Genomic DNA, 15,878 nt, shown 5'->3' with positions numbered 1-15,878 from the left:
AACACACAACCCTAGTGTGGTACAACAAATACGCATCGCTCTCTAGTCAAATCTGCATACACAGGAACGGAGAACCAAAGAGATTTGGGCTGTTGCTTAATTTAGGCCCGATAACAGAATTTTCTCCAACACGAGAAGCTTTGCGATAAAGTCCATCTCCAGTGCACTGCCAAGTCCTGTAATAGGTTGTTAAAAGCAAGTTGCAGAGCAACCTGTTTCTCTGAGATTAGTAAATAAAGAAGACATTCGCCGCTCAAGGCTCTCTTCTGGGATGAGGCAACTTCTGCATCAAAGCAATTGAAAAAGCACAAACAGAGACAGTTTTTGAAAGTTTGGGACAAGTGTTAGTCAATTTCATGCCCATGACAGTGTGTTTAACCCTTTCACTCTGCATTTTGCTCCCTCTTTCTATCTGTCTATGTCTCCTTTGGCTTAGGAGACCACAGGAAAACTCAAAGGAAACAAAACCAGCAGCATCACTCTGCATCGCGAGTATTGTGAGAACTCCACAATTGATCCTCCCAATGATTTGGCCTTTGTTTGTGCTATAACTGCTAATGCAGTGTTTTGGCCTGATTAATTAATTAATTAATTTTGTTGTTGTTTTTATTGGATCTCTTTGGTCGAGATGTATCCCATTAAAGTCTCGCAGTTGCTTCTAGAATGATTTATTTCCATTTTTCTCGTATAACTATCAATCTTTTTTGTTTTTCTTTGCTACTCATACACATTTTGAGCATACCAAATTTGGTGCATCCCTGGAAAAAGTTGGATACTAATTATAATAATTATTTAAAATATAAAAATGTTTGATGTCTCATGCAGTTTTTCTATAGACGTCTCCAGGAGTTTTCTCAGATGTCAGGGTTTACCGCATACTTTGGATCACTCCATTCCTAAAATGAAAATAAATGAAGGTCATGTGCAAACCCCCTCCAACCACCCCACATCGCCCCCCTTAAAATATTGATCGATGACTGCTAAAAATTACAGCAATCAGCAATCAGCAATTTTATCCGTCAATAAAAACTGGATGTCAGCACTTTATGTGTTAACATTAATTTGCACCGCTGGATTGTTTTCGAGGAAAATTGATCATTTTTATTGCGTTCACTGCAAGGTGGGATTATTGGTACCGGTTGGTGGAATTGTTTGCCCTTTAAAAATGCTGCTAAAATTACTTCTCTCCCCTTATTCCATAACATGAAAGTGTGCCCTCTATCACATAACTGCAAGCTGACCAAACAGAACAGAAACTGTCTGTTTTTACTGCCGGTGATTCACGTTCCGCCTTGGCCAGGTAGCATTATGATTACAAAGCTCACCTTGGTTCCCCTTACCAGACTAGGATAGACGAGGCAAGTGCTTCACACACAACCAGTGAAAACCAACAAAACAAAAGGACAAAAAGAATAAAGCAGACATTAAAACAATAAACAAGCTCAAAATAGAATAAAAGTTTCTCTGCATTTCATGAAATAACTGCTGGGAGTTGTGTGTGGAGCAGAAGAACTGACCACTGCTTCTCCGTACGGTCCAGGAAGGAGACCCGTCTCGGCAGGTTCAGCAGGTAGCAGCAGTCCTTTGTTGGACAGGAAGCCAGTGTAAAGACCTCACAGCTGAAGTGATGTGACCCACTTTCTTTGTGAGGACTTGAGCTGCAGTGAAAATCCACACAGATTTAAAGTTAATAGCTACTAAAGAAATAAATCAAGTGGGAAGTGCGGTGATCCTCTCCGAGACTTTTAGACTTTCAGTTTAATTTTGCAATAAATTTGAACTCTTCTTCAGGTCATGATGTGCGCCGTACGTTTCCTGGAATAATAACAGGGCCCTCGGTGACCTCTGGGGGGGGGGGGGGGGCCCTTCTCTCCTCCTCTCACACGTCCGGCAGGGCCCCCGTGTGCTCGGCTCCCCGCTCTCGGGCCTGTCGGTGTAACCGAGGCACTGAATCATTCATCAAAGTGCTTCTCGGTCACTGACAGCATCAGCGGCCGCTGTGCAGTGAAGCCCATCACATGGTACGTTACCAGAGGCTCGCGGGTTGTTTGTGCATGGGCTCCAGTGGAGTTACAACAATACTACACTCAAAGTCAAATTTATCATTTTTAATTACTATCTTCTATAAACTTGCATATTTTAATTGTCTCCGCTGAGATGTTAATCCCTTTAGATCAATGTCTAATCATTGTCCCTGTTGCTTCTAGAAAAGATATAATAAATTAGTTTTCAGTTTCGTCAGCAAAAGATCAACTCTGGGTTTAACTTTTTGAAGAAGTTTCCAATGCAGCATCTTCACAAAGTGGTTTCTCTACTTTTAATGAATGAAAAGCCCTGAACCCTTCTTCCACGATGGTAAACAATTGTTTTATATATCAAAGAAACCCATGAGACACAAACAATGGAACTTCTGGAACAAATAGACAATCCAAATATAAGAATGAATACATTTAACAAGCAGATGAGAGGCATACATGTTTATTTTCCAAATACAAACCCTCCCCCCCCATTGTAAATAATTATGACAAGACACAAGTCAATACAACAATTCAAAGGATAACATGTTTAAAACACATTTCCCCATCAATATGTAATAGGAGCCTGTAGACATTATCTACAGAGAAACAGCTGGCTTCCTTATCTGCATGTGTGAGGATGTAAATACAAATGGCACAAATATCCCCTAATATTCATACAGTTACAATGACTGAAAAATATACATTTCCACAGGAATCAGTAGTTCATTGAACAAAGGATGTGTACAGTTTGAGATCACAGTACAAATACCTTCGCTGTAGAGATCATTATAAAAAAATGCGTAGTGTTTTGTGTAGTGGTTGTTTGAGTCCCAGACCAGCTGGGGGATTTTATTCTGCCCAAATCAAAGTACATTCTTTGTTCACCGCGTTGGACATAGCTCATGCATTACATTCAGTACTTCTGAAAAAACACTTGTTGTGGAAGAAGCAACACAGAAAACATTAAAGACCAAATGCAGACGGGATGAACGCTCGCGCTTTGAGGGGTTGGACGGATGTGAAAGGGTTCTTTGCGGCAAGTCGGTTGCATGAATTGCGATCAATATGAGATTAAGCCATCAGCATGAAATGTACGCTGCAAATGCCAAAGCACTTTTGAAAAGAAAATTCTTCAGTAAAAAGCTCCCGGGGCCTGATAGTACAAAAAAAGAAGAAGAGAGAAACATGCCAGTAATCTTAGTTTTGTCCGTTATGTCCTTTAGCTGCACGTTATTGCTCGCCACACACTTTTCTTTGAAGACCCCCGAGCTCGGTGCCTGGACAAAGACTTTGAGAACCACAATAAACGCGCTGCAACGTTTCACAACGCAATGCCACTGGTGGTCCTTTTCGATTTAATGCTATTTAGACGACACAATGAGCAACAAATACTCGTTTTAGTTTACCCGCTCTGATGTTTTTTCAACATCTTTGGAACGTCATCGCTCAATTTTGTTAAATATAAATATAATATAAATATTTTCAATATGATTATTGGGGTTAAACCACCGTTTCAAAAGTTAATGATGTGCTTCAACACATTGTTTGTACTGTGTCTTAAACACAGAGGTTCTGTCAAATGAATGATGAGCTGAACTTTAATAAAGAAGAAAATACTCCTCTGTGAGAAATTAAACCGAGCGCCGAAACAGACGAGTGGGGCGCCGCTTCCGCTTTGTGCTGATGGAGATCTTTTTGGAGTCTTCATTAAAACAAGAGCCTCACGAGGGATTCCTGCGACAACACTTGGGCCGATGCCGTTTTGGCGATTTCTAATGAACACTAATGATTTATTTAAACACCGGCCTGAGATAAATTAACTTGAATCACAGTTAATTTGTATCATTTACCATGTGTGTGTGTGTGTGTGTGAGAGTGTGTGTGTGCGCCTCTGAGTTTGTCTGGCGTTATTTCTCTGAACACCTCCCACTACGCTGTAAGCGGCTTCTGTGGCCGATGCGCGCACGCGGCGGCGTTGCTGGTGGCGACGTTGCCGGCGTTCTCGGCGGGGCCCCGCTTGGCGTCCGGCGGGAGCCCCGCGGCGGGGCCCGGGCTGTTCTCCTGGAGGGGCCACATCTCCTGCCAGGTGAGCGACGGGTGGTGCGCCGGGTGAGGGGCGCCGAGCAGGGGCCTCTTCTGCCTGTAGTTAGCCCACACCTGCAGAATGGTCTCCTTGAAAGGCCGTGTGGTCAGAGTGTAGAGGATGGGGTTGAGGGCGCTGTTGATGGGCAGGATGAATATGACCACCCACGAGCTGATGGTGCCTGCAGAGAATGAGAAGGAGCAGAGCGGAACAAGTGAAGCTCGTGTTGGTAGAATACAACACAAACCTGTTTGTATAATGAATTGGATTCTGGTCATTAGGAAGCCTGTGATGCATTGTGCACACTGACATTTGGGTACAAGTGTAAGCAGCTTTAAGGTTGTAGTTGAATGCCCTTCATGAAGCAATAAATCCCCGTTAAAAACCTAGTTGGAATACTCACTAGACCAGTTATTCTCAACCACTGGCTCGGGGGCCCACTGGTGCGCGTGAGAGCGCCACCTAGGGGTCGTATTCTGTTACCCCAATTTACCCAAAAGTATCTAAAAACAACTCTGAATTCACCAGAACATCTGATGAATTTGAAGGTCATAATAGAATGATAAAATAAAAAAGATTATTTGTCAGACAAAAGTATATAAAGACATTATTTCATATATATTTGTATTATGTTACGAGAAAAAAATTGTTAAGGAAATAACCAATATTGGGAAAAGGTGATTTGGAAACATATTGTACACCAATAGCCTCGAGAAATGTGTACAAAATACCTAACGAACTGAAAACCTTTAGTTTGAGGGATTAAAAAGGTTTAGGTAGTAACCGTGGTTCTGTTTCTGTTAATGTTTCAATGTTCCTAACCATTAGTGTTTGTTTTGGTCCTTGGAGCAGGCCAAGGTGTAACACATTTATAGCTAATATAGTTCACTTTTCTTCTCCTTTCTTTGCCATGTTACGTTTCTTTCTCAATTATTTGGGAAGGTGGTCCCATTTTCTTTCACTATCAGAAGTGAACCATAAATAACAAAAGGTTGAGAAGTCGTCTGCCAGACGGCTGTGAAATGGAACAACATACAGAAAAGGCAACATTTTCTAAGGCACACTCCAGAAATCCTTCTTTCAAGCTTAGAAGTTGGCTTTAAAATGTCAAAATATAACTTTTAGTTGGGAGCAATGAATAACTTTTACAAATACAGTAGAACAACTGGAATAAGATCCTGGTAGATGCAAAAGCTCTATCTAAATATATGACAAGAATAGAGACAGAATTCCTAAGTAGGACACCAGCTCTCTTCACGCGGGCTCCAGCAGCGTTTAGAAAAATGATTTCCGTCAATTAGTTACGAGGCTGCAGGTCTTGCACTATCTCTCTCGCACACGCAGCGATGCCTGGGATCCGTTATCCGCGTTGAATGAACCACCGGCAGTCGCTAATCGAGGCTTTTTTTGGGGCTGGTTTTCTTCCGGCGGCGCGACGAATCAGGGAAGGACACTTCGTGACAGCTAGAACGCAATCAAGCAGCGAACGCAGGGGGTTTCATCTCCATCGAAGGGTCCGCGTTTACCCCCCCCCCCCCCCTCCCCCCCAACCTCTCTCTCCACACTACATCACAACCCAGAGTCTAACCAACATGGCAAAAATGACTAAACTTTCGTCGTAGTCGTAGCACTTCTACTGTACCGGGAATCTCCACCTGCAGCAGTGACAGGATCTTGAGGATGAAAATGGGGATCCAGCAAAGGGAGTCGGTGATGACGATGGAGAAGAACCTTTTGGCGATGGTCACCTCCTTCTTGATGTGGTTGCTGTATTTAGTGGTCTGGGTCCCCGTCCTCTGGATGTTATAGAACATGCTTGCATAGGATAAGACGATGATGAGGAACGCCACCAGGTTCAGACCTGCAGACAGATACCATGTCACATGACTTATTACACCGCCACCTGCGCTCATATGAAACAATGACCTTTTACAATCCAGTAAACTCACAACAACAACAACAACAAAAAGGTCCAATGCCCACCCAGGAAAATGACGATGGAGTAAACGCGCGCCCAAAGCGTCTCCGGCTGCTCCGAGTGCAGCGGGAAGCAAACTCCATTGGTCCCGTAGAAGTTCCGAAACAGCCCCTTGCAGGCCAGCGGCAGAACGGCAACGACGAAGCCGAACAGCCATATGCCCAAAAGGATGGTGACCGTTCGTCTCCGTCCGGGCGTCAGGTACCGGAAGGGGTAGACGATGCAGATGTACTTCTCCAGGGTGAGGTAGGTGAGGAGAAGGACGGACACCTCGGTGGACAGCATGGCCAGGGAGCCGATGACCTGACACTCACCGCTGTCCATCCAGGCCTGAGCGTGCCGGTTGTACTCGCCGCGGAACTTCAGGTCATACGCGCCGATCATGAAGAGGTAGATCCCCATCAGCCCGTCTGCGCCTGCGAAGGGAGGACGGCGGTTATTGGGAGGTGTCAATCGGATCTGGTAGGATTTGAGAGGTCTGCGGAGTGTGACTTAACCTCCAGGTCTGAGCCTGATTCCATCCGCTCTCTAAAGCCACATGTTCATTCACACACATCAGGCAGGGCGCAATGCTGGCCGAATAAATTTGAATACGAAATGTAAAAGCCAGGAGTTTCTCATAAAGCCGGTGCTCCTCAAAAGGAACTCACCCCGCCCCTCACCCACATGAAGCCATGCGGAAATAAAAGGGACCGAGGACACACCACTCAATGCCCCCTTGAAGCCCTTTGAATACGTTGTGATCAATGCAGGAAGGAAGCAGCTAAGTGTGCAGAGAGCATCATGCTTTGTTGTGAAGAAAATTAAATCTAGAAGGCCTTTCATGTGTACAACATACGCTGGGGTCGGATGTATAAATGATGGGCGTGTAGGAGAGATTGCAACCTATTGTTGTGCGAATATTTACCTCCAAAGATATATAGCAACGAGGCAAAGACAACCACAGTTAGGGCTCCATTGTATTTGGACCAATGCCAAACAAATCTTAAATAACAAAGTGAATAGATATGATCGTTATTCCAACATTTCAGATGAGGATGATAAGATGCAGCCGAGGAAATGAATGAACCCCAAATGATGATGTGAATAAATATCATGTATGACCACACAAGTAACTTAGCCAAACTCCCTTGGATAATAGCTGTTGACAGAATTATAAATGGACATTTATGGATAAATGTGGACTAGGCAGTAATCACATGTGCATAATTATATGCCATCAAGGAATACAGCTTATATAACGCTTAGTACGGTACATCAAGTGTATCAAATGCATATGCACATTTCTGCTTTCATGCATATGCTGTTTGCATTAAATCTTCACAGATGCACGGAGGAGCCATAAGGGTCTACATTGAGTCCAAGTCAAAAATATCCCCAAAAAAGTATATAAATCCGAGTACCAGATGTGATTTTTCTTTTACTCCAAACTAACTTTACTTTTAATAATCAAAATGGTAAATCCATGACCTAATACCTCCTGATAATTGTTCTTTTGATATGGAAAGGTTTCATAATCAAAGGACGTCAAATAACTCCAAGCGCCGCATTGCTTTCATCATTTGATGTTTTTTCTCGCTGTGGAGCCCTTTTATAATTGATATTAATCATATATTTGTGACATATACATTCAGTAGACTCTCATATGAAAAACCCCCGAATAAAGCTGACAGACTTAGCATCTGTTTATTTCATATTAATAAAATAAACTGAACTTCCACTTGTTCCTTTCCTTTGATACTAGATTAAAGCGACACTCCGTCACATCGTGCCTGCAGAGACACGTAATCCTAGTGTGCACATTTTGTTTGTGTTAATTACCTTCTGCTCTGTTTTGGTCTGGATCTCAGCCACCAGAATTAGAGCGTGGAACACAGTCCCACACAGAAAATAAAGGTTGCAAATGGAACCAAAAGTGGTTCTTAGGGGGACCATTTTTGGTTCCACAAAGAACCTTTCATATCATGTTTTCTTTATATTCTAAATTTTTCATATCAATGGTTCTTTAGAGCACCATTCATGGTTCTTTGAAGAACCTGAAGAAATAATAGTTCTTTATAGAACCCTTTTCAATGGTTTTTCAACCATTTTTTCAACAACCTTGGTTTAGTTCCTTTATTTTGGATCCAAAATAAAGGTTGATGTTTCAGTCAAGTTGAGCCCCAATGTAAGACAACGAATAACAACGGCCCTCCTCCGCTTTGCTGTCAGTACGGATTTAGAACAAAGAGGGCTGATGTCGGCTGTAACACAGAAATAGTGCTTTGTATATTTGTAGTTCTTTGGTCTCAAGGATATGTCCATATGGGGGTCCTTAATATTTGTTTTTGGGACATTTAACTCTGATATATTCTGTGCCTCCATGCTTTCTCTCTCCGTTCAGTTACTCCTGCAGTGGACAGATATTCCCTCTTGGGACTGATAACCATTCAGTCAATGTACACCGGCTGGTTTATAGGGCCTGTTTCAATCCATTCCGCGCCTTCATATTCCGCCGCTTTAAATTTTCTCTTTAAAAACAGCATACTCACTTAAATAAAATATGTTGTGAATTCAATTTCCCCAACGTGACATAATAATAACACTACGGGAGCCATTCTGCATGTAAATCCAGAGCACGCAGGCCAAGAGGGGAAGGAAAACGCATTACTTATGACTCTCGCATGAGCAACTGCAGCCTATTAACGTGCAAGATCCCGAGATTGGGAGCATTTGCATGGGCCAGCCTCACAGGAAGGAGGTGGTGGTGGGGGTGAGGGGGGGGGGTGTTTGGTCGGGGTGCGCGGTTGGCCGTGAGATAAACCAGCGGTGCACGCTCCCACGCGGGTAAAACGCTACCCCCCCCCCCCCTTTCTTGGGGACACGGCGCTGCGACTCAGATGATGCACATGGCGTGGAGCTTGTTCTCCGACCGGATGTACGAGCGCATGCAGATGACGAAGACGTTGCCGAAGCAGGTGGTGGCGGAGACCACCCACACGAAGACCCTCAGCACGATGTTGGCCAGCAGGTCTTCGAAGGACGAGATGCCGTCCGTGTTGGGTTTGCAGCTGCGCACGTGAGGCGCGTAGCCGCAGTACTGGAATTTCTTGAAGTAGCTTGGCATTGAAAAACAGACAAGCAGAAATAGTGTGAAGTTAAGTGAGAAGTGCGTCCAAGGCCACGGTCTCGCGTGCTGCGAGTGCTCTATTTACACGGACAAAAAGCAGAAACAGCAGCAGAAAACAAGAGAGTAAGGTTTGGGCGCTTTTGAGTGGGAATTTGATTCTTTATCAAAATCTAAGTAGCTCGGGGCTTGAGGCCTGTACTCAATCAAAAGCTTATTTGGATTGAAATTGCTTTTTTTTCTTTTCTTTTAAGGCTTATATGTGCCCATTTCTTTGAGATGTCGGCACAGGTTAAAAAAAGTTAACGCGCTAATGTCAAACTGCAGGTTACCGTGGCAACTCGGAAAGAAAGCTTAGGGAGCACCGAGGTGAGCGGGGTTTATTAACCGGGGAAAATGAAAGATTGTAAAACGCTTTTGACCAGCGGATTGAAGCTGCCATCCCCTGGGCCTTGTTTTAAGAAATGCAAAACCTGCACAATAACAACAACCGGTCAGAACCTCACGGGTGGATTAGCACAGTATGCCAGAAAAGGGGAGGTTTACTTTGGAAAAGATGAATATAATATATATATATATATATATATATATATATATATATATATATATATATATATATATATGTTGCTGAGAGTAGCACAAAAGATTATCCATTAACTCCCATTGTGTTGAGCGAGAGGCTAACATTTCAGAGACAAAAGCACACAATCTGCACGACTGGACAGACCGCCGCCTCATTAAGATACACTACATTGATGGTAATATCTGGACCTTGTTTTTTCCTGCTGAGAATCTCTCTTGCTGTCCCCTTGTGTGTGATTAAATGTCCCATTAGCATCACTGCCTCCCCCCCCCCCAGAGTATTACTGCTTTCTCGCCTCGCAGGCTTCCGTGGAACAGCATCTGGACCGGTTCATTCTAGGCACATGACACTTATTGCACGCCTGTCGATCCTGCGAGGACTGTCTATACAAAATACATCGATTGAAATAATTCTAGATTTTCTGGAACTTGAATTTAACAGAATAAAGCTTGATGATTTCTTCCACGCTGTTGCATCCGTTCTACGGCTGCTTTACCCCGAGAGAAGACGGATTACACCAAACTCGCCTCTCGCTGTGCACCCAACACTGGAAATACATGTGAAAGGCCTCCAGTCAACGTGACCCGAAGACGGGGATCAACAGTACCAACATGGACCACAACGACATACTTACATATGAGTCAGGTATTGGAGGGGTTCGAACATCCTGCGCTGTATGTTTTCAATTTCAATCCCTTCTATGCTCCTTGAGAATGTAAAGACAAATTGATTGAATGAGAACATAAACAAAGACACATTAAAAAAACACGATTGTGTCTCGTAGGGACTGATTGAAAAAAAGGTTCATGTTTTTTCTATTAATTGATGATGAGGATTGCGATGCTTGTGTCACAAGAAGAAAGAGCGCATGTATCCAAATGACAACAAAGAGCCATCATTCAGCCAATGGTGTGACCCATGAAAACAAATGGGCCTTGTTTGAAATAATAACGTTAGTTTGTTTGATAATGCACAGCATTACACACACACACACACACACACACACACACAGGCCTGACGTACATTACTCACACTCGCACAAACAGAACCCAAGCACATGCATTCATCAAGCGATGACAGGCGCCTTCGCTTCCTCGCTCGGGGGGGTACAGAGGCAGTGGCCTAGCCTTAAATTAGCCGTAGGAGTCATGCAGCGCGTGACAGCATATACTTACAGAGACTTAAGTTTGTGCAACTTGTCAAAGTGGTCCACTTGGAGCTCCACGATGGGGTTGTAGGATATATTTCTGAAGACAAGAAACCAGCGATTAGATCACTCCATGCACATGCATATCTTGAAGATGTGTCCTCTTATTATTCACCCTCCACAATGTTGAGATTCCTACAGCTTAAATGTATCACCATATATCACCAGTAGATACATCTCTAAATAGTTACGCGTTCCTGCATTGAGTTTAGGACGCACACAAAGAAAACTACAGCATGCGCCTTATTATAGAATGAACTAAAGTCATACTGTTTATCTTCACTGCATCTTACATTACAGCCGATGAAGAACAGAAGATCCTACTGCTCAGATGGTGGCTGATGTTGTGAAATCCACGCTTACTATTTATCGGATAGCAACGCTCGTGCACGTTCATGCTCATCACAGGGGGGAACGGTGTAAACATTACTCACAGTTGGAGCAAATCCCCCAGTAAGACAAAGAGATTGGGCGGGATAGCCACCAGTCTGTTGCTGGATAGATCCCTGTGAACAAAAAACACACACTGACTGCTGCGTCCACCGATCTTATAAAAGAATCAAACTGTTATGAATTATGTTTGGTCTTAGTCACAGTAGTTCTTGGTGTGTAACCGGGGGCGCGTGTCGCCTCAACGGAGACCTCGAAGAAGCCTTCGTGCACACTGCGTCTGAATACCTCATCATTTTTGGAGCCTGAGATGCAGAACTTGGACCTTGATGCAGAAGTTATGTCTGTGTCGTCTCCACTAGATCGTTCGCAGGCTGAGACGCAGACCTCAAAGCTGCTTCTACTCTTCTACTAAGTTTTACTTTACTACTATGATTGTAAACTGGTATCGAGTACTGGTATGTGTCACCAACACCAACCCGTGTGACACTGGAAACGCCACTCCCGCAGTAAACGCTGCTCCATAACGTATTATAATCACTTACATATTCCGCAGCCGGTTACATGTTGGTGCAGTTTTTTTTTCTTCTTGTCAATTTTGGCAAAAGGAAAAGGGAATATTGTCAAAGGATGTGCTGATTAGGTCCCTGCATCCGCCACAGAGACCAGATTTCAGAGCATTTCCGTTAATTCATTTTGTCGCAACGTAATGAGAATTTCCACAAATGTAACAAAGCCATTTAATGGAGAAGATTATCAACTTCGAACTTCATAACCAGCAGAATTCATCGTGTGGAGTCGGTGGACAAAAAGGCATTTCTTGGAAAGCCAACCCGTGGATTTTGAGAGACCTTTTCTGGGGGAATTGTGTGTTCTTAAATGGTGTCGTTTGCGTTTCATGTTTGTACTGTTTGGCCGGGAAAGTTACTGCATCTTAAGGGTCACTTTACAAACACGGGTTGGAAATAAAGTATGAATTATAACTCATAGTGACCTACAGTATAGGTCACTCCAAAGGCCTCCATGCTGCACTTAATGTCCTTACGCACATCTTTAGCATGACTCGCATTTAAATCGCACCACGTCAGCTTCTTCTTCACATAATCCTGATATTAGGGACATTTCTTTGTGCGATGAAAGCAAAATCAACTCACAATTCTCCGAGCTTTTGTAGGATTGAGAACGCCTGCTCGTGTATATGGCTGATCCTGTTCTGCTGTAAGACCCTGAAGGAGAGCAATACATAAAATGCCATCGTATATTTATTCACAACCGAGCATTGGTCCCACTCACACGCTCACCACATTTTGAGGAATTCTGTGACATCTTGCAAAAAAAATAAAAAGAAGTCAGTTATGTGAATATATACTTACAGAACTGTCAGCATACTGCAGGAGCAGAATGAGATATTTCCGATGGTTTCAATCAGATTTCCCTCCAAATCCCTGAAAGATCGTGTTATGAAATGCGCACAGACAGGAAGAATCAAACCCGTGAAGAAGAACACGCGCACACAAAGAGCTCAAATGACGCGTCGGCTGTTGATATCTTCGGCATCCTACTTACAGCCAGTTCAATATGGGCATTTCCCGACAGATGTCATCCAGCTTGGCTAAAGAGTTGTTCATCATAACCCTGTCAATCAGCGAGAGGCAGTGTGACAATGTGCACCTCGTCAAAAAGGCATCACGTAGCACCACCAGCACAAGAGTGTCGCAGAGAAACTCACAGTAAAACCAGGGAGTCCAGTCCGGAGAACGTCAAGGAAGATATTTTATGGATATTGTTATTTTCTAGAATCCTACAACAAACAAAAGGACGTGTAAGAGAACATAACCCACCTCATCATTAGGTAAAGTTTAGGTAAACCCTTGTATTTGTCAAATTCATATTTACGGAAAATAAAATATGCTAATATACTATGCATGCATATTTAATATACAACAAAAATAATACATACAACCACTGCAGGTTGTGCAGGTCCTGGAAGACGCCCGGCATCAGGACGCTTATCTTGTTGAAGCTCAGATATCTAAGAGAGGAGAGACCAGTTTGGTTTGCTTATCATGTTGGATAACTGTTTGGATTTTATTGCATAAGTCCCATAAAGACACTTTCAAGTATCAAAATGACATTCTACAGATCATACTTACTAAATATACTTCAATAAAGAGGGTCTGCAAGCGACATTTCAAGCTAATGCTCTTCTACACACAGACACGCCATCTTTAAACACTTTCTAGTCACATGATAATTCCGAGGAACCACACAAACGTAAGAAAGCATCAGTGTACGTGGACAGAATGAATGAATGAGGCGCAGTGTGTGACATAGGACCCAAAAACATCCAGGAGCAATAATACACAAATCATTTCATGCTTACGAAAGACTACGTTGCAGTGAGTCAAAGTACATCACAACAAGGATGAAGAAGAAAAACCTCCTTATCTCACAATACAACCAGGTCAGATGGTTCTGAAATCTGAATCCCCCCCCCCTCTGGTTGGCCTCAGAAAACTGGGCCACAGAGGGGGACGGGGGGGGGGGGGGGGGGCTGTGTGGGAATAACGGAGGCTGAAAGAAATCAAAGGATGACCTGCTGTCAGCGGTAAGACACCGAGGGGGGGTGTCTGTAAAATGAAATATTGGTACATTGAGATACAACACTTTCAACAACCCTCCCCCCGTCTTTGTGTTGTGTAGCTGCAGCCTTGTCTTTGCAGTTTGCTGGTGAGAGCAGACGTCACACTGGCCCTCGCACTGAGCGCATCAAGGAGACTTTAACCCCCCCCTACGCTGAGGAACGAGGCCGGTTCTCAACCAGCAACAAGAATCACCACATGACAGGGGAAAGTCGGTTGGCGTGGCGACAAAGCAGCATTGGCGTTCCCTGCTTTCCCTGAACACATCGATGACACACACATGATACACACATGACACATGCATGACACACACATGACACATGCATGACACACACATGACACACGCACGACACATGCATGACACACACATGCCACATGCTTGACACACACATGCCACATGCATGACACACACATGACACACACATGATACACACATGACACATGCATGACACACACATGACACATGCATGATACACACATGACACATGCATGACACACGCACGACACATGCATGACACACACATGACACACGCACGACACATGCATGACACACACATGCCACATGCATGACACACACAAGACACACACATGATACACACATGACACACACATGATACACACATGACACATGCATGACACACGCACGACACATGCATGACACACACATGATACACACATGACACACGCATGACACACGCACGACACATGCATGACACACACATGACACACGCCTGCACATGCATGACACACACATGCCACATGCATGACACACACATGACACACACATGATACACACATGACACATGCATGACACACTCACGACACATGCATGACACACACATGCCACATGCATGACACACACATGACACACACATGATACACACATGACACATGCATGACACACACATGACACATGCATGACACACACATGACACACGCACGACACATGCATGACACACACATTACACACGCATGACACATGCATGACACACACATGACACACACAATGGCATGTCATAAAAATGTTGATAAAGACGTCATCAAATGTATCATTTAATACGTTCAAAAGGCTATAAAAAGCGCACAGCACCATGTAACACTACTACAGGACTCTGTGTGAGACAAAAGAAGGCACTTACAGTCTCGTTAGGTTAAAGAGCCCTCGGAATGCGTCGGGACTCACATCTCGAATTCTGTTGTACTGAAGATATCTATATCAACAAAAAGCACACAACGGTTTGTGAGTCATTTGAATTCCAAATGAAAAATAGGAAAATAACAGTGAAAAACCATTGATCGTGTTGGTTTAATTAAAGACACCCTTAGAAAGGAATCAAACAAAAGGAGACGATGCTGACGGAGAGATGAGTTTGTGTCCGATGCTGTCGTGGTCGTAACGACGACTTGCTCCCAGCGCACACCAGGAGCTTCCCTCACAGCTGGTGTTTGTGTCCTTTTGTATTCGTATGGTTGCATATTCCAATCCGCTCAAATATTCATAGCATTGACTGAATGGCGACAGTCGAAGGGACGCCGATGCTTCGCGGCGGGGGGGGGGGGGGGGGGATCGGGCTTATCGTCTCGCGGCCACAGCGGCCGCCACTGTGTGCGGGTGATAAACGGCGCGAGTCGGCAGTCAACGGGGGGGGGGGGAGGAGGAGGAGGAGTTAGTGAAGCCAGTGAGGCCGGCTCCCACCGGGCCTCACTGGCTTCATGCGCCTTGAAGTTGTGGAACTCGTCTGCTGTCACTCAAAAGGTGGCTCATCATCTCGGCTCCTGGTTCTCATAAGGGAGGCCTTATGCTGCAGTGAGTTAATGCTGTGGGCCCTTGTGTCATTACTGTCACGCCCGGGAGGAAGATAGGAAGCAGG

General features: G+C 44.1%; 1 protein-coding gene across 1 annotated transcript in view; it reads right to left on the bottom strand.

Annotated features, from left to right (window-relative positions):
* Positions 1-2,507: 2,507 nt before the first annotated feature.
* rxfp1 (relaxin family peptide receptor 1) overlaps positions 2,508-15,878 on the bottom strand; it is a 30,878-nt gene continuing 17,507 nt past the window's right edge. Inside the window, 13 exon segments of the mRNA XM_062560479.1 lie at positions 2,508-4,282; positions 5,744-5,962; positions 6,085-6,495; positions 8,942-9,177; positions 10,403-10,474; positions 10,944-11,015; positions 11,410-11,481; positions 12,520-12,591; positions 12,739-12,810; positions 12,932-13,000; positions 13,095-13,166; positions 13,326-13,397; positions 15,147-15,218. Of these exon segments, the coding sequence (XP_062416463.1) occupies positions 3,948-4,282; positions 5,744-5,962; positions 6,085-6,495; positions 8,942-9,177; positions 10,403-10,474; positions 10,944-11,015; positions 11,410-11,481; positions 12,520-12,591; positions 12,739-12,810; positions 12,932-13,000; positions 13,095-13,166; positions 13,326-13,397; positions 15,147-15,218 (1,846 nt within the window). The 3' untranslated portion in view covers positions 2,508-3,947.

This window comes from Pungitius pungitius, chromosome 2, assembly GCF_949316345.1.
Source record: "Pungitius pungitius chromosome 2, fPunPun2.1, whole genome shotgun sequence".
NCBI lineage: Eukaryota > Metazoa > Chordata > Actinopteri > Perciformes > Gasterosteidae > Pungitius > Pungitius pungitius.
This window is presented reverse-complemented; position numbering and strand designations above follow the sequence as displayed.